At 33.2% G+C, this 19,535-nt stretch overlaps 1 protein-coding gene across 2 annotated transcripts in view; it reads left to right on the top strand.

Moving 5' to 3' along the window:
• The window catches only part of CSMD3 (CUB and Sushi multiple domains 3), a 621,464-nt gene that overhangs the window by 529,657 nt on the left and 72,272 nt on the right, over positions 1 to 19,535 (top strand). For both annotated transcript variants that reach the window (XM_008642636.2, XM_017746102.1), the window contains 7 exons: positions 2,208 to 2,385; positions 3,829 to 3,974; positions 6,963 to 7,043; positions 8,181 to 8,294; positions 12,457 to 12,645; positions 13,038 to 13,184; positions 15,712 to 15,900. In XM_008642636.2, the coding sequence (XP_008640858.1) occupies positions 2,208 to 2,385; positions 3,829 to 3,974; positions 6,963 to 7,043; positions 8,181 to 8,294; positions 12,457 to 12,645; positions 13,038 to 13,184; positions 15,712 to 15,900 (1,044 nt within the window). The remainder of the gene's footprint in view (positions 1 to 2,207; positions 2,386 to 3,828; positions 3,975 to 6,962; positions 7,044 to 8,180; positions 8,295 to 12,456; positions 12,646 to 13,037; positions 13,185 to 15,711; positions 15,901 to 19,535) is intronic.

Raw genomic sequence — 19,535 nt, forward strand, 5'->3', positions numbered from 1 at the left:
TGGAGTCAGTGAGCCTTAGGAATTTCTGGGGGATGTGGTAGCTAAATGAAGACCTAACTGATACTGAATTCAAAAGGGGAAGCCTTATCATATAAAACGGAGATGGCACTTACACTGTCTTTTTTTTTTTGAAAGAGGAGGAAGTTAATTAATTATAATTAAGTTTCAACACCCATTTTCTGGGTTGTATGGAATAGTAATAGCAGTTCATACCTTCACTGCTAAACACTCAGCTTTTCCTATTAGTTAGTTCGAGCTTTATTTTCTGTGCCTCACAATCAAAACAGTTTATTGAATGGAGTGATTCTGTTTCTTTGAAATACCTTAATGGAACCAAGAATTTAATTAGTAAATTCTAAGATGTACAAAGCATGTTGGTGTTCTGAGTGTCAATTTTTAAGAAGTTTTTGAACAATGGCTGAATGTTCTTTGTTTCTACTTAATTTGGTTTGATATGAAAAGATAAAAAAAATTCCACCAACTTGATAATAGACATTTAAGATGTGTGTTTGATGCATGATTACAGACTGTCAACACTACTCAGCTCCTAGACAAATTTCTTAAAATACATGGGGTTTTGTGCAGATACTTACTATGGTATTTTTAGTAAAGGGTTTGTGACATTTTTATATGCTACAGATCGTTTTGAGGTTTTGTTTTTTTTTTTCTTTACTGTTGTGGGAGAAGTATAATGAGCTATCTTCTAGTTATACTTGGTTTGATTTGAGATAAAGGATTGGTATTCAAAAGCATTAAAGTGAATCTGGCTTTTTTGTATGTGCCTAGTCCTAGAAATACATGGCATGTCTTAAATTTGTATTTGCTTTAATGTCTTTATTGTAAAACAAGATATACCAAGGCTTGTTTAATTCCTCAGACTTCTTGAAGCAGACAATCTGAATTAAATATGAATAAACTTGCTTTCTGTTTAAACAGTTTTGTTCTCTTCTTGCATCCCCATGCACCTAATATTCCTTTCACCTGTGCTCAGAATCATCTAACACTCTCTGACCCTTCCTAACTCATCTCCCTTGCTTTAATCTGTTTGGATTCTGTTCCCTCTCCTTTTTCAAGAAATCTTGTTGCCTGACAGTCATCAGACCATGTCTTCACTCCCTTAAGACCTGGCTGCAAAACCATTTCTGTCTGTTCTGCTCAAACCCCCTTGAGACTTTAAGGCTAAAAGCTGAAGATAAGCAGTGCCCAGGCTGTTGAGTCTGAATGGTTTATGTGTGACTATGGAGGTCTCCTTACCCTACAGTTCAGCACCAAAGTCTATAAACATAAACCATAACACATGCTTTAGTGAAATACAAACAGTGCATAATTCCTGCATGTTAAACGTGTTTCCAACAACCATCTCCGGTGAGAGATTTTAAAATATATTTTAGAAAATCTGTGTTGCCATACCATGCATGTTTTGTGGTGAAGTGGGCAAAATAAGTGTATGCAAAATAAAGCAAATTATACAGTTTTAAGATTCACTCACTTTTCCAGAGCTAGGCTCTGGAAACCAGGTGGTGGTATAACCAGGTGGTGTCATATTCAACATACATCTGAAATCTCTATGGAAAATATAATCTAATTTGGACTAATAGTTTTCCAGAAATACATAGTTACGAAAGTCCGGAATCGGTATGGTCACTCCTGCACTGTATGATGTCTAAAATTAGTACTCTTCAACATGAATTATTGAGAGAACTCTTACTTTATCTACCAGAATCTATATCCATAAAAGCAAAATTACTATTCATACTGTAGGACACAATGTTTTCATTTTGAAGTTTCCTTCTAATCTTCACCCACCTCTCAACGTTGCATGTGCCTTCTCTCGTGTTAGTTTTGGTTGGCTATCTTCTTGTGACAATACATGAAAAGAATTAGTGTGATGTGTTGCTAATTTGTAGCTGGAATTTACATAAAGCCCTAACAAAGTAATTTTCAGTTGCACAGGGAATTTCACCACCAGTTCTGGTAGTATTTATGACATCAGAATTATGATTTTTTCTTTTATATTTGACCAATACTGTCAAAATAGACTTCTGACTCTGCACAAAGCTGAATAAAATCTGTTTTCTTTACACAGCAATGGTCATATGCAATGAAGTTATAGTGTACCTAATGTGTTTCAAAGTAGGGCTTTTATATGGTTTGAGTAGAATGCAAAAAGCATCTATTCTCTTTTTTAAAAAGTGTCTTTTTTATAGCTCTGTGTGGAGGAAACATAACTGCAATGAACGGCACCATATACTCTCCAGGATACCCTGATGAGTACCCAAACTTTCAAGACTGCTTCTGGCTTGTAAGAGTACCACCTGGGAATGGAATCTACATCAATTTCACAGTTCTCCAAACAGAGCCAATATATGATTTCATAACTGTCTGGTAAGAAAACACTTTTGGCATTTATTTAATCTTCATGTGACACTCTGCAATCAAACATGAATTTAAAAGAATATTTTTGTGATTTTCCCCTTGAAACTAGTGCTCTCTCTAGGAAAAATGACCATGTTACACCAGTCTATGTTTTCCAATGGACCATTCTCTTTAGATAGCACTGGACAAGAATTCAAAAACAATGATAGTGTTCCTCAGTTTGTCAACAAAGAAAAGCATATAGAGGTATGCTATAATAGCTCACCAACAAGAGAAATAATACTTAGAAAAGGAGTGATAATAAGAAGTTTCAGATGTGTGTATTACTGTTTTAGAGAAGGAGTACTTGAAACTAAAGTAGGGCAACACTTCATTCATTTCTTCCCAGTTGGCTTCTTTTACTCCTAAGAGTACATAAAATGAGAGGGTCTGTTTGTATTTGGCTATGACAGAAAGAATTGAGCTATCAGTAACTGTAAACAAATTATATTCTCTATGTACTTGAATCCATGGCTGTCAAGGCTCTGCATGATGACCCTCAGCAGCAGCCTATCACATTAGTCCCTCCAACACATATCTGAAGACATTTAATGGCTTTAGTCCTCATTTTTACATGTGTCAAAATTGTATTATATACATGATGGCTATTTAATTATGCAGCTTATACCACTTCTAGGATACTATTTGTTTACAGAGCAGATCAAAAAAATTATAGAAATTTCCAATGAAAAAAACCCAACATTTTATTCACAATTAAAATGCTTCTTCAAAGCATACAATTTCCCTGTTAAAACAGAGGGGAGAGGGTCAATGTGCCATAATTTGGACCAAAAAAAGTGAGGTTAAAAATGCTGACATTAAAGCATATCTAAAAGTAACTTAAAATAAGCTTTGCAAATAAAATGTGGATTTATTAATGTCCACATGCAGTTTTCAAGGGGAATATTGTGTATTCACTAGACTGTAAGCATTTTGGTTTTATTTTTGCTAAGACAATTTCCATTCTTGTCTTTTCAAATTATTCTATTAATTAATTCTAACAACACTATCTCTTAATTTTCCTAGGAATTACCAGTATCGAAAGACTGGGGGACATGAACAGTTTTAGTTTCATTTCTTTTCTGATAGCCACATTTGAAAGTATAGGTAGACAAATGTGATCAGACATTTTGGCAAGTAGATGAAGTAAAATCACAAATTCAATAGTTTTGAGTTAACTGCAATTTTTATTTGAAAATAAGAATGTGACTTTCAAAAGGTGGTTGAATTAGTATCCAGTCCACGTACAGGATATGAAAAGGTCTTCAGCCCTTGATGTCTGTTTTATCTTACTTTAGTTGTCTCATGCCTTATAGAACAATCTAGAGAAAATTTACTGCATTCACTTAAAATTTGAAGAAATTATATTAATTTTTGGACCAAAAAAAACCCCATTCTGTTTGTTTTTCTTAGGGATGGACCCGACCAAACTTCCCCTCAAATTGGACAATTTAGTGGCAACACTGCATTAGAATCAGTCTACAGCACGTCCAATCAGATTCTGATCAAGTTTCACAGTGACTTTACTACCAGTGGCTTCTTTGTACTTAGTTATCATGGTAAGTGTGACAAATTAAACTTTTCCACTGTTTATGCTGGTCACTGGAGGAAGACAAGGCATAAAAAAATGAGTTGGTTTTTCTAAGAGTTGCTATTATTAATATGATTGACCACTACTATGGTAATGCAAATATATGGAAGACTAACATAAATGATGAAAATAAGTTATTTTCTTGACAAGATATTAAATTTACTATTAGTCAAACAAAAATAAAAAGACTGCACTATGATGAGACATGAACAAAGAAGGCAGCATCAAGACCCTAAAGTTCAAGGTGCACATACTTTTATTTTTACAGTGTTTCTAAAATTCCTTTGAAACCTAAATGTTTTTGGAGGACACTGAATTTCTTTTACACATTTGGATATTTCGAAGAAAGTTTTGTTTTTGCAGAGACACCAATGATAGTCAACTATACCTATGATAAAATGTTTACTATACTATGTAGTTCAATGATAGTGAGCTACATAGTGTAGTTAACATTAATCTGCCCTTGAATTAAATACTGACTGAATGAAAATGTGTATGAATTAATGCACTGAATTCTACCTCTTTTTGTAGCCATCCAGACACTCTGTGGCAAAGTCTCTTTTACACTGCTATAATTAAAAGGAGACAGATTGAGAAGTAAGGGTGAGTTTAGGTGCTTTGTGAATGCCGATTGGATTGAATACTCTAGGAAACGTGAACAGACACAGCCTGTTTTCTGGATCCTTGTCAAATCTTGTGACTAGAAGACTTTCTTTTTGACTTACTAAAGACCATGGTGAATACAGATAGACAGAATTAATGGTATTAGAGGAACTTTAATCTAAGCAAAACAAAACAAAACAAATCCATAAAGCCTATTATGAAAAAAATCCACCAGCAATTGAATTTGGAGTAGAGACTCCAGCAGGGCTAGGTTGAGAGGGATCAGAATTTCCATTCCAGATCTTGGCATCTAAATTGCATGTATCAACTTGCAAAGGACAAAATGACATTTTTTATTCATTAATGAATTGATAGGTATTGATATCTATTAGTATACCAGTATATGACCAAAAATATGTGTAAAATCCTCATAGAATCATAGAATTGTTCAGGTTGGAAAAGACATTTTATGTCCAGTTCAAGTCCAACAGTAAACCCAACACTGCCAATTCTATCAGTAAACCAGAATGATAAATAACACATTACATGTCTTGTAAATACCTCCAGGGATGGTAATTCCACCACCTCCCTGAGCAGCCTGTTTCAATGCTTGACAACCTTTTTGGTTAATACATTTTTATTATTATCCCGTCTAAATCTTATGTGAAGCAACTTCAGGCTATTTCTTGTGGTCTAATAATTTGCTAGTATTAAAGTGTCTCTAAAGATCTCCTTTTACTTGTTTTTTTTGTTGTGGAAATTGTCATACCACAGTTGTGGGCCCTAATGTACAAAAAAGATGCAAACCGAGTAGCACAAAGATTATTTATAAAGAAACTTAAAATGATTTTTGGTCTAATGTTGTCAAGATAAATAAATCTCTGAGTATCTTGGAGTCTATGATCCTTCATATCAGCTGCACAAAAATTATAGTAATAAAGACAAGGCAGTCAATGAGTCAAAAAAAGGCAAGGAGTCAAATTTATTTAAAACAAATAATGTTAGGATTAAAATTAATGATACTCCTGTTACCCAAAAATGAGAGACATTTGAGATTAATTATATGACTTGTTTATTAAATCAAATTTTAATTATCTTCATGATTTTTATTATTATTTTTCTTAAGATGCAAACAGCACAGCTGTTTCATATTTAATTGGTGTGTTTTGTTTTAAATTGCTTTATTCTAAGGCTTTCTGACTCACTGATTTAAGTAGATCTTCATTATATGATTGACAAAATAGGAGTGTAATAGGAAGATATCAAATGAGGGTGACTCATCTGTAGTAACAAAAGGTAGTAGTAGTAACAATAGGTCTTATTTAAGGTATAAATTTTGTGATTGTTAGAAGTTTGACCAGTTAGAGTACTAAAGTATCTAATTACAGGAAGCAACCAAGAATGTGTATTATTGAAGCTGAACTGTCATCTGCCATAAGTAGTTGATGTTTCTGTGCTAAAGAGAAATGCTATAAAACACTGCTATATGAAAATGTAATACTAATGAAAACCAAGCATACTTTATCCTGAATGTTCACTTTATAACAGGAGAGACTCAACTGTAGGTGTGAATATATCAATGTGCTTTCTTTCCCCAGATTTCTGTCCTAATTGTATTAAGATTAAATGGTGTTTTGTCTGTCTCCAAACATGGGCCCATTTTCACTGGATCTCTGGGGGAAAAAAAAATCAATCTATGTAGCTTCTGCATACTCTTCCTACTTGTCTATTTATTTATTTCATCTAATTATTTTGCCTGACTGTTGCATCATGTGCTAAATCTCAGAAAATTATTTCATGTGAAGCTTCAAATGAGAACTTTGAAAGCAGAATTCTTCTCTGACCCTATCTGCAGGTGATGTGTGCTCCACAACTGTTTATTTACTGGGAAATTTCACATTCAGGATGCTTCTGTCCATTAGTTATGCTGCCTCTGGGTAGAATCTTTGGGATTCCAAAACTTGTATTTGTTACAAGGTTTCAAAAGTGGAAGAGTTCAACAGTAAAATTGTATTTTAAAAAAAAAAAAAAACAAAAAAAAAACCCAAACAAAACAATGATTGAAAAATACAAAAATATTTGCTTTTTAACTGGGATCACTTAAGTAAGAAAATTGGCAACCACTTCTAAGCTTCTTATTCCGGAAGAGGGTTTCACCACTAAAACTAAATAACTGAAAATGAAGACACAACTTCCAATGTTTTCATTTCCTTTCTTTTGATTCTTTTGAAAGTTTCAAAATAAATTAATGGAGTTTTTATTTTATCCTGCTAAGGTGGATATTAAATTAGTTATTGCATGGCTATGACAACTACATTTGAGAATGTCAACTGTGCTTTGTTCCTGTTTATAGCCTATCAGCTCCGTGTCTGCCAGCCTCCAGCAAATATACCAAATGCCGAAATTGTAGCTGAGGATGATGAATTCGAAATAGGTAATATAAAGAAAAAAAAAAAAGGCAAAATTTGTTCATAAAGTAAACTTGCTGTGCACAGGATGCTTTTCAGAATGGAAATAGTACTTGTAATACTTCAGATTTTTATTTGATAATACATTTTTTAAGAAATCATTCCTCTTCTCTATGCATCCTGAATTCCATCTATGTTTCAGAGATTACATATAAATAATACAGTAACTCTTTGAAATTGACTTAATTTTAAAATACACTTTTCATACTGTTTAATATTAAACATTGTTTTACACTGAAACGAACAAACAAAACCCATAAGAAAACATGTAGACAATGTTGTATTCTATACCAGAATTAAGGTTCTGTGACCTAAAGAGTAAAATCAAATTTGTAAAAGTTAAAAGGATCAGAGAAGGGGGTGACATTCTGACTTTCTGAGACATGTCAATAATGTTACTATATTTCAAAGAAATATTATTTATATGATCTTATTTCAGATGTCTGGTTTTGCTCATGTGATGTCAAAGAAAAATAGGGGGTTTTTAGTATATACCAATATAAGATTAGTTATATAGGTCACAAAGAGAATTTTTTTTTTCCTTTTTTTCTCTGTAGTACGGACCAAAGAGAGGTGCTGGAACATGCCAATTTTTATTGGTACATAAAACTATACGAAGTACTGGTTTCTTAATTAAAAAATGACAATTCCTTATTCTCAGAGTGCCAAATTTAGATATCATCAACTAAATCCTGTTGCTATTTAATTTTTTTTCCCCTCAGGATTGTATGAACTACTGACTTGATCTTATACTTTTATTTAGTTCCGTAATGGTTATACTATAAATTATATTGCTTAAAGGTTTGTGGACATTTGGTTCACATGGCATCAGTCAAACCCAGATAAATAAGCAAACTATCTAACAAATAATGTGGTGGGAAAAAGTGATAGATGCAGCACAGTGTGCAACACAAAGCTCATTTAACACATTTCTTAGACTAATCAAAGCTGTTTATGCCAGAGGTCATTTAGCCCATTGTATAATATGGTGGTAAGAAACTTCATTAATCAATAATGTTTTCAAAGCTAAAAGTCCCAGTTAATTGCTGTTTAATGTTTCTTTTGTTTGTTTGTGTTTTGCCCTGTTTTGTTTTTCTGAACAGGAGACATAATAAGGTACCACTGTCAGCCAGGCTTTACACTGGTTGGTAATGAGATTCTGACATGCCGACTAGGGGAAAGACTTCAGATGGATGGAGCACCACCTACTTGTCAAGGTTTTTCCACCTTTTTACTTTCCTGCTGTCAGACCAGTTCATTGGTGATTCCTTAAATAACCTCTGCATCTCTTTACATAAGACAGCATACTGAAACTATTTCAGACTTTTGACAATTTATCCCAATATATCACTCTTTGTTTTGTTTCATATATGTCAGATATTAATGCAAAATATATAGCAATTTTTAATCAACTTTGCAAGTTCATGCTCTACTTTGTGAACATAATTTTATAGTTCCTTTTTTTTTCAGGGAGTCTAATTCAGTAAATAATGAGACTTTCATTTTATCTACAACATAATAGTATGAAAATTTATACGGAAATTTTTTAAAATGCTAAATTAACATAGCATGGATTTGGGTGAACAAGTTCACAAAATAATTTTTCAGGGCAGTTTTAAGTACTTCCATTTTTATTCAATGTATTCTAAAAACCAGGTTTTATGTGTGTGTGTGTGTGTGTGTGTGTGTGTATGCATTTGTTTGTTCATTTTTCTTCTTACTGAAAACTGCAAATAGATAATGCCATCTCATTGGTAAGCTCAAAACAAGATTGCATTCCTGCCAGTGACTAACATCACACTTTAGACCAGTCTTTATTAAGCTGAAATTTGATGTGTTACAGTAGAATATAATTTTTCTGTAATTTAAAAAAAAATGTGAGGTTTTTCTTTCATACCAAGCTGATTAGGGAGCTAATGAAGACAAGCCTTGCACATGCTTCATTTAAAAAATGGAATCTCTTTGCAGTTCCAGTGATGGGTATGAGTTTATGTTTTCTTACTAATTCTTCCATTTATATCTGGAAGGATGAATAAGGACCTACAGTTATAAACATGTATGATAAAATCTTTTCAAGGAAAAAAGACCAAACCGAAACACCACAGCCTCATAAAAGTATAAGTTATGTTAACAAAAGCCGTTTTGGATTCTGCTAGTTGCTGTGATATTCCTTTGTGATCCATCTGTTCCTGAGCTTAATATTCTAACATCTACAGCAGGATTAAAATACTTTCCCAAATCAGTCATAATAAGTGCATTTGATTTACATTTGTATTATATTAAAAATACTGCCATCTGTTTTTCCTACCAATCTAACGTTTTGGTGTGTCCTTCTCCAGTAATTTTAATTCATTAACATATCCATAAAACATTCACGATGAAAGATTTATTTTGCAAGAGTAAATTAATTGTGAATAAATCTACTACTTTTACAAGTAAAACTTTAATATTTTACTGTTTCTTGGCAATTTCTAAAGTTATAAAATGGTGTACAATATAGATGCTAGGAAATTAAACATCAGTTTATTAATTTTTAAGACTTTATTATTACTATAAAATTCACCTAAGCTTTGAGCTGAGAGTTAAAAAAAACTCTTGTATAAATATACTGTGCTCCTCCATTCCTGGAAAACTGAAAGGGTCTACTATTACAGCTGATTAAACTGTTTTCTCCTGATTTTATGGACAAAACTATGCAGAAGTCAAAATAATTCACAGCAGTAAGTCTAGTTCTTAAAAATGCAAAGTGAAATTGAAATGTGAGCTTCATAAGAACTTTAACACTGATAATTTCTGAAAATCTATGCATTTAGTTAAGTACAAATGTGTCTAGAAATAGCTTCCAACACCCCAATTTAAGTTTAAATCCTAACTTGGCAGACTTACAGCATTTAATAGGTGGAAAACCATAGTAACCTCCAGGCATTGCTTTAAATGTTAAAATAATGTAATATTAGATAGGGCAAATAGAGACATATGTGCTGATCCTGAGGCATTCTCTCAGCGTGTGTTGCTGAAGGCATATTTGTATTCAGCGCAAGACCCAAGACAAAAACTCAGGAATGATGACTTCAGTTACCGTAGTTAATCTTTTATCTGTCAGATATGAATGCTAAACATTGGTTCCAATACTAAATATTAAATCAACGCTCTTATAATTTCCGTTCAAAGTAGAATGAAATTAACATGGTGTTCAGAGTTGGAGTCAGAAAATTAAAAAGAAAATTGCAAAGGAATTTGTCAAATTGTGTTAAAATGATCAGTTCAACTGGCAACCTAGAATAAACAGCAGCATATTTTCTATTTATTTATATAATGTCTAAGGTTGAAGATCAAAGCATATTAGTTAAATTTCAGTAATGAAAGATGAATAGAGAGCTTTGAGAAATATAAAGGCAGCAAAAATACATGCCAAAAATTTCTGTCTTTCATGATTTTACTTTATCATATTAGTCTATAGGTAAGCTACCATACTTCATTGTGCAGACTATAACACACTACATAAGAGTCACTCCCAAGTAAAAAACTCAGTTCTTCTGTTGGTTCATATTAGTATTAGTTTACTAGTTCTTTTCACTGGGTAGACCATATGTTTGTTGTTGGACTTAACAGTGTTAGTTCCTGATGCTTTAACCTTGTGCATATGTTGTATGCTTTAGCTAGTGTAAAGTGAGATTTGATGGAATTTTTCTTTAATTTTCAACTTGAAAATAATTGATACCTACATTCAAAATTAATCCATAAGTAAATCTGAAGAATGCTGCTTAGCAGAATTTAAGTAACAATATATTGGTCTTGAAGTTAATGTATTGCAGTGAAGGTATACCCAACAAATGAGCTATTCCTAAGGAAAAATATTGAAGCAAAATAAGATTTATTTGGTAATTTTAATTATTACAGCTTAGTTTACATCACGTTTAGCACTATTTTAAACTATGTCACTTTTTTTTTTTTTCTCTGTTTTTGTCTGGTGTGTGTTAGTTGAATGAGCATTTCTTTAAATTCTTGCAAATTTCCTTTAGATGTGAAAATACTCACTAAATTCCACAAGTTTAGCCAATGCCTATCATCTTATTTTGTTAAAATAGAGCATTGTCCATACAAAACATGTAGCTTTTCCCTTAATTTTGCTTTAAATTAGCTTCTACTTTCAGGGTAAAATGAAAATTTCAGAGTAAGAAGATTCAAACTGTATTTTGCATCATAATTAGGGGACCTTGAGAAAATTCTTTAATGGTGACTTTTAACTATATCTCAGATACATTTTCTCTGATTCATAGAAAACTTAGCTACCCAATTCCCAAGGGAATCTGTTTAAAAGAAACAAGTCTTTAAATTCTCTATAAAATTCCTGAGGGATGTTTAACTGAAAATCCTCAAATTAAGGACAGTTTGCAAGACAAAACCAGCTGCAGATAAATGAGTGCAGCCAGATTAGTTATGCTCTTCCTGCCCCACATTTTTATATAAATATATGTGTACGTACATATATCTGTATGTACATATAAAGCTAAGAGGATTACCTTGTTCATTTTCTTGAGATATGCACAGCACTGTAGTTTTACAGCCAGGTTCCATCCATATGAGTTTTATTAAGTGGGTGGAGGTGTTGTATTTAGTCTCTTCTTGAGTAATTGAAAAAAACACAGGACATGAGAAACAACTTCTTAAGTTTAACAACTAGATGCTAATTTGCAACTGAGATACAAATATTTTTAAAATATATGGGCAGATACAGATCAGTTTGGATGGGTTTGCAGAGGATTGGACTAGATGATCTTCAAACATTGCTTCCAACCCAAATATTCTGTGATTCTTACAAAGAATTTTAAGAAGATGAATACTCTTTTTCTCTCCCATTCTCTGCTTTTCTGTGTTGTTTATCTCTCTTCATAGTCCAATAACTTTTTCAACACAAAACCTGATTTTTGTAATTAATGAGACAATATTATTTCCAGTATTCTTGAGAAAACTAAGATCCTATATTTTTTTCCTTGTGTAACTCAGGACTAGCTCATTTTCATGTAGGGGTGAGTTGTCAATATAAAAAGCTTTCAACGCTCCTTTTTAGCAGTGTTAGGTTGTGAATATACTGAAGGCATTTGTTCATATATCATGAAGCAAACATATTTTTTGAAAAAAGTTCCAATAACATGGTGATATCAACTATTTCTATTTAATGAGATTATTATTCTGTGGAGACCTAGTGAATCCAGATAAATTCAAAATTAACTCCATCACATTTTAAATCACCATGTTGCTCAATTTAAGGAAATAGAATGAGTAATCCAGTTCTTTTAAACTCAGTAAAATCTTGTCAATCACACGAAACAGAAATAATGGGCTTTAGACTGTTTTGCCAATTTTTCTGTTTCACAGTGCTATGTCCAGCCAATGAGATGCGTCTGGATTCAACAGGAGTAATACTGAGCCCTGGATATCCTGATAGCTACCCAAATCTCCAGATGTGTGCATGGACCATTACTGTGGAAAAGGGTTATAATATCAGCATGTTCTTCGAATTCTTCCAGACAGAAAAGGAATTTGATATACTTGAGGTTTTCGATGGTAACTATAAGATGCATAACTTTGGATGATACCTTGTCTATATCATTGTATTTTTATATTGCATCTGTCTAATTACTATTGTTTATGCATATAATAATTTTTCAGTGTAAAAAATCTTAAGCAAATATTTTGATTTGGTATGCTAAAAAAACCTGCTGGATTACTGTATTTTAAAACTGTACGTCATGTTATACATAGAAATAATTTTTGTTTGGAGCAAATACATAGCTTCCAGTTATAACATATAATTTCAATTTTAAATTCAAATTAATTTGCCATTTGCTTGAAGAATGTTTTACATGTATATTAATTGTGTGCATATGGTTCATTGTATGTTATTTTAAACTTTGTAACTCCTCTTTCCTTTCTTTTTTTCCTTCCTTGGTACCAAGGACCAAATAGTCATAGTCCATTGCTCATATCTCTCAGCGGGGACTATTCATCTTCTCTAAATATAACCAGCAATGGTCATGAAGTCTTTCTCCGATGGTCAGCAGATCATGGCACCAATAAAAAGGGTTTCAGGATAAGATATATAGGTATGCTAATGTGACTTTCTATAGTCCATAAAATTTCAATGTGGAATATATGTTTATGTGAAAAGAGTAATATAAGCTATGTTTTGTATCCTTAATTAACCAAACTGAAAGGAAGTCAAACCTGTTCTATCTACATGAACCTGATGACCTCATCTTGTGAGGAAAAAAAACCCCACACGTTTTCTGTAGAGAATTAATAAAAGACAGGGTTTCAAAATGGCATAAGCCAGTACTAAAGATAAAAGAAGCAGCTTCCCCCTTCTCTCTCCCATTTACTTGCACTTGTATGCCTCTTCATACTGAGGAGTTTTTCTAACTGGATCTTTATACAATTCACCATTAAGAATTTTGGTGGAACAGGGGAAAGCACTGCAATAAGGCAGGAGTGAACACGATAAAGTGGAAAAATATGAGACCCTGAAGGGTTGAACACTTTAATTTAAGGTTCAACAGAAGCAGCAAACAACATTAAAAGAGATAAATTAGTATGTAAAAAAGCCAGTGTTTTACGTATTATTAATTCAAATTAACATATTTATGAATAGTGTGTGGAAATGGTACCTGACAAAGTTAGATTTTAGTAAAATTGCTTTAACAGAATTATTATAGAATATTAATTTTACTGGAAAATTATTTTGATTAATCAAGCTAAATTAGTTTTGTTGTAATTTACAGCAATTACACAAAATCTGTATTTGCTTTTTTTATGATGAACATAGATATGAAAGACACACAAGGAAGAGTACTGGGGATAGTATCTGCAGATATTAAAGAAGTTGTTGGCATAAAGCTGTTTCATTTCACAAAGTAGAGAAAGAAATAAATAATAAGTATCAAATTCTTCTGCTGTGTGTTTTTGTTTTTCCTTACTTAATTTTTGGCTACTTCACAATTGAAGAAAAATAATTGGGATCAAAATATACTGTGAAACTGTATCAGTGTCATCTTTCCCTTTAGGAGAGGACAGTTTTCTCAGGCTTAAAATATCTGTTGTTAATGAGATAAAATTCACTGTTTAATAGACACAAAATAATATATTGTGGCAATTTTCATTGCACGTTATTACCTGTTGGATCTGTTAAAAGAGAAAGAAGAGAAAATTCTTCATAGTCTTTCCTTACAGGTACTGAGAGAACTGTTGAGAGGTAGACAGGAAATATTTTCTAGTGATTGCTTCACACTGAATATACTGGTATATTTTCTTATACACTAGAGAAGTAGAGGTGTCTGTATATTTGGTTCTTTCAAGAAAGGATAAGTCAGGAGAGATTTAGTGTAAGGAAGAAAATATTTTCATAGTATGTGGTCTGAAAGATATAGCAGTACTTCTCATTCTGCTCTTTGATTTAATATGTTTAATAAATATTTGTCATAAATGAACAGCCATGTAACTCCATTCTGGTCAGAGGAAGCTTTCACAGGAGAAAAACATTGACCTGAAGTAATTAATGAGACATGCAAAGTTTTAAAGAGAGAGTGAAGCAGCAGTTTGCTGTTTGCCTGAGAAAATAAATATCAATAGTTATCAACATTTTTCAAAGCATAAACGAAGCACTTGGAAACAAACTTCCAACACAGTTTTCTTTTCTACAAAAAGGGAAAATGGCTGTGATGGCCAGCAGGCATTAATCAAATTAATCAGAGACCAAGTTAACCTTTTACACAAACAAAATTCATCTTAAACTGGTTACCAGGTTATAAGAGCCTTCTGGTCCGCTCCTTTGACAAGACAGACAAACCTAAATTACCTGGTACTCGATGAAAAAGGGAGATAAAGGAAACATAGTAGCGACCAGTGTTTAATAACAGAGTTGTTAAGTACATAAATAATTTCAGATGATAAAAACTGTAACTCTTAGAGATTTTATTTGCTCTCATAATTAGCTATGATTTTTTTCATAGTCTCTAGATAAGACTTCTGTAAGACTTAATGTGTTCTAAATTAATCAACAGCTAAAATCAGATTAAGTATTTTTTGCCATGGATTTATCGTGGCAGTCATCAATATCATTAAAATCTATTTTAATTGTTTCACTTCAATGTATCAGAAAACTTAAATGAAAGAGTTTATTTAGGACCATAAAGAAAGGACTATTTTAACAGTTATGTTCAGGATGTGCTAGATGTTTCCTTCTTTCAAAAATTTGTATACTACTGAAATTTATAGATATATAATTTCAATATATTTCATCATAAACTAAAGTTCAGTAGATTATTTGATTTAAAAAGAAGATGGTAAAAAAAACCCAAACCCCAAAGCTATAGCCAGTTATAAAATGAGTTATCACTCTATTTTTTTGGAGGCTACTGAAACCCAAATCTTATAAAGTGCTTATAAAGCTCTTTTTTTATCACCTTTATATTTTGTGAAATTGCTCAATGCATGCATTATCAGCACAAGACACAACTTTTAGTGACATTTTCTCAGTGTCCTATCAGATGTCCACTGAGTTCAACAAGAATTTCTCAAGAATTGTTATCTGAATTCTAAATGCGTATTTTATTCATTCAATATTTATGTTTAAAGCTCTCTACTGCAGCACCCCGGAGTCGCCTCTGCATGGTTTCATTGTCAGTCAGACAGGTGGACAGCTCAACAGTATGGTTCGCTGGGCTTGCGATCGAGGCTTTCGGCTCATTGGGAAAAGTACTGCTGTATGCAGGAAGTCTCCATATGGTTATTACTCGTGGGATGTTCCAGTCCCAGCTTGTCAAGGTAAATTCTTTTATTCAAAAATATATACTCTAAGAAACTTTCTATTTCCTTTTGTAATGTAAGCCATCAGTTTTCTGACTTAAAATTAATAGCAGGTAAATATTTTATGGACATACTTCTGTGCCAAAATTTTTCAACCTCATAAAAACAAATGTACTTTGAAGAAACAGTATTTCAAGAGGATCTAATAAGCCTGACAGATACAAAAAATATTGCTTTAAGACATAGGGAAGAGTATTTAAGAACTTCATTCTGGTCTAATAATAATTTCTGAAATTTCAGGTAAGTCTTCAAAATGCTAGTGTTCTTTGAGAACTAATATAATTAAGGTCTTCCATTTTCCAAGGTCTCTGTCTGGTTTTTTATGTATATCTTTGGAAGTGGAAATGTGTTCTGAAGTTTGTGAAAAAGGAATAGATTTTAATGTTTCAGTTTGATTCACAGTATTGCCCAAGCTGATGTACGGTGACCAAACATTTCTTTGATAGATAATTTTTAGGGAATTTTGGATAGTTCCTATTTGTCATTTTTTCCTGTCAAATTATCTGATGTGGCAATAACTTATCCTGATATTGTCACGTTTTCCCCTAACTAAAAAATAATTTTCATAGAATCATACAAGGTTTTATGTCCGTTTCTCATGCTTTCACGTGTCGGAGGAAAATAACTTTCAGGGATGGGACTATGCAATTACACGAATTTATTGTTTAAAGTAACAAATGCATCAGTCCAGGCATGAGATTTTACAACACCTCAGAGTAATGGCGACTAGTCACAAGATTTAGGGTTACATCGTAATTTATAACTTTCTAATCCAATAGATACTTAAAACGACACTTTGTTTTAGATTAATGACCTATCACCTGTGGCACTTCTCACTGCAATGCAGCTATGTCTTGACCAATAACTTCTCATGTCACGTACGCACAGTTGTCTCTTTTATACCATCTACATTCTTAACTTAAACTATATAAAATCACACTATTATATTTTAAAACCCTTCACCAAAACACCCAGTGTACAATTTTACTTATAATGATAGGAACACAAGTTTGTAATCCTTTTGCTTAAAGTCCACAAATCTCTGTCAATTAAGCCAGACCTAGTCTCTTCCAGGGTTGTAAATCAAAGCCTCCTTTAATTGCAGGAGTTTCTACTCCTCTGTCTCCCACAGTTTTACTTGGAAGGGACCCTAAAGATCTAGTTCCAATCCCTCTGGGATGGGCAGGAACACTGGTCATTAGACCAGGTTGCTTAAAGCCAATCCAACCTGGCCTAGAACACTTCCAAGGATGGGGCATCCACAATTTCTCTGGGCAGCTTTTCTGTGCAAGTTTCCACATATATGAAATTCAGGTCAAAACTTCTGTAAACTAAAATGTCATTGGGTGACGCTTGGGAGCTCTATTGTTTATATAAAAGTCTGTTATCAAGCATTTGGTGTGCTGGGTTGCATGTTGTTTCTTAAAAATTTAAGGTTAAGGGAGGGATTTATTTTTCTTGTGCCACAAGATTGACTGTTAACATGGATAATATGACTCAAAATTTGTCAAGTCACTGATGGAGATTTTTGAATACTAAAGGAGTAATTAATCTCAATGGTAGATACAGAACATCTCAAGTTGTAGCCAGAATGTATCTGATATATATTTTACTGATTGGTAAAAGAGAGAGAATGTGAATTATGTGCATTATGTGAATAAACAATGTTGTAGAATTTGTTGGTGGTTAGGATTGTAATCAATGCTGTTTACATGTTACAAGTATTTTGCAAGTGGATATTCATTTTCTGTGCTGCTGAGTGCTGGCCCTGATGTAACGCAGTGGACATTGTTCTGGCAACTCTTGTTATTGTCTCAAAGTTCTTGTTATCATTAATATGTGCTTTTGAAGGAAGAGGTTAAGCTAGGCCAGTTATGCAGTAAACAGTGTTGTTTGGTTATACCTTGGTTATACAAGCATATTGTTATCATCTTGGAATTTGCCTAGTCTCCAATCCAAGCTGTTGAGGAATTTAAGAAGTAATAAACATGGTCACATGTTTTCATTTTAGTGTCGTAGAAGTTGTTTCTTTCTTTGGTGATGGCAAGTGAAATAGTACAGTTTTATCAGATGTTCAGTAAAAGACGGAAGATGGATATTCTGGTTTAATTAACTTGTCAGTTTTTATCTGTCTGGCATCATGTCCTCAGACACTCTGGAATTTTGAATTCAATTACAGTTTCTTGGGGTCTTTCATTTCCTCATCAAATTTTCTTACTTTCTTTTAAATGTGTATTTGTCTCTAGGTGCCAGTAGATATTGTGACAGCCATTAGGTATATGTTCTTATAGTTGCCAAGATAGGGTGATAGAAAATAAGGAATAGTTTTCTGTGGTCTTTTCAGCAGTGTGTCTGTACTGTGGTTTTTGGGGGTTTTTGTTGTTTTTTTTTTAAATTTACATGTCATGTGCAAGGGATTTTTTTATGGCAATGTGAGAATATTTTAACATTGATTCTTACACCCCTGGAAGTTGTTATAGGATTGGTGCTTTACCTGTGTCTTAGCTGTGATTATTAGCTTTGATACTGTGCCACATAGTTATTATATTGCTTATGAAGCAGATCAATTTTATGTCAGATCAGCTCCCAGTAGGGGCAAAAATAGATTGTGCTTTTTTTTTTCCAAGTATTTATACATAGTCTGAGAGGATTAATATTCCTGTGTGGGCATGATAGGTACTTTCCTAGGGCTCAAGATTTGACTTCAAAGTAAGGTACTTCAGACTTAAATGCCTAAGCCCTGTTTTTTCACTTTTTTTTTGATCTGACCTACATTAGATATATGGTTTTAGAATGCGGAAAAGGGTTAGTTTTTATTTTTATTCCCAAAACAGACAGAACATTATTTAGAACCAGATCTTCTCTGAGTACATTACTTTTGTTAAAGAAAATTAATTAAGTAGTGGCTTACACTTTTATTTGTAGTTTTCAACTTGCTACTCTAAGAGAGAAAGGAGAGCCAGCAAGGAGAGGTGCTATGCTGGACCTTTTTCTCAGCATCAAGGAGGGGCTGATGAGGAATGTAAAGCTAGGAAAGGAGAGTGACTGTGACATTACAGAGTACAAAATCCTCAGAGCAGTGAGAAGGGTGGGCACTAGCTGCTCTTGACTTCAGAAGAGCAGGATTTGGCCACTTCAGTGATTTGCTTGGTAGACTACCATGGAATAAAGCCTTAGATTTAAGAGGGAACCAAGACACCTGGTTAATAGTCAGGGATCACTTGTTCCAAGCTCAGAAATGTCTCATCCTGTCAAAGAGAAAGTCAAGTAGAAACTTCAGGACACCTGCCTGGATGAGCAAGGAGCTCTTGGACAAAATGAAACACAAGAACAAAGCCTAGGGAGGGTGGAAGTGAGGACAGGCACCGTAGGAGGAATACAAAGTGTCCAAGCAACCATGGATCAGGTTAGGAAAGCTAGAGATGTGATAAAATACATCTGTCAAGGGGAACAAGAACAGCTTCTAAAGATACATTGCTGTTAAAAGGAAGACTAGGCAAATTGTGGGCCCTCTCCAGAAGGATACAGAAGACCTGGTTACCTGGGGCATGGAGACAGCTGAGATACTCAGCAGTGGTTTTGATTCAGTCTTC

The sequence above is a fragment of the Corvus brachyrhynchos genome, unplaced genomic scaffold, assembly GCF_000691975.1.
Source record: "Corvus brachyrhynchos isolate BGI_N302 unplaced genomic scaffold, ASM69197v1 scaffold28, whole genome shotgun sequence".
NCBI lineage: Eukaryota > Metazoa > Chordata > Aves > Passeriformes > Corvidae > Corvus > Corvus brachyrhynchos.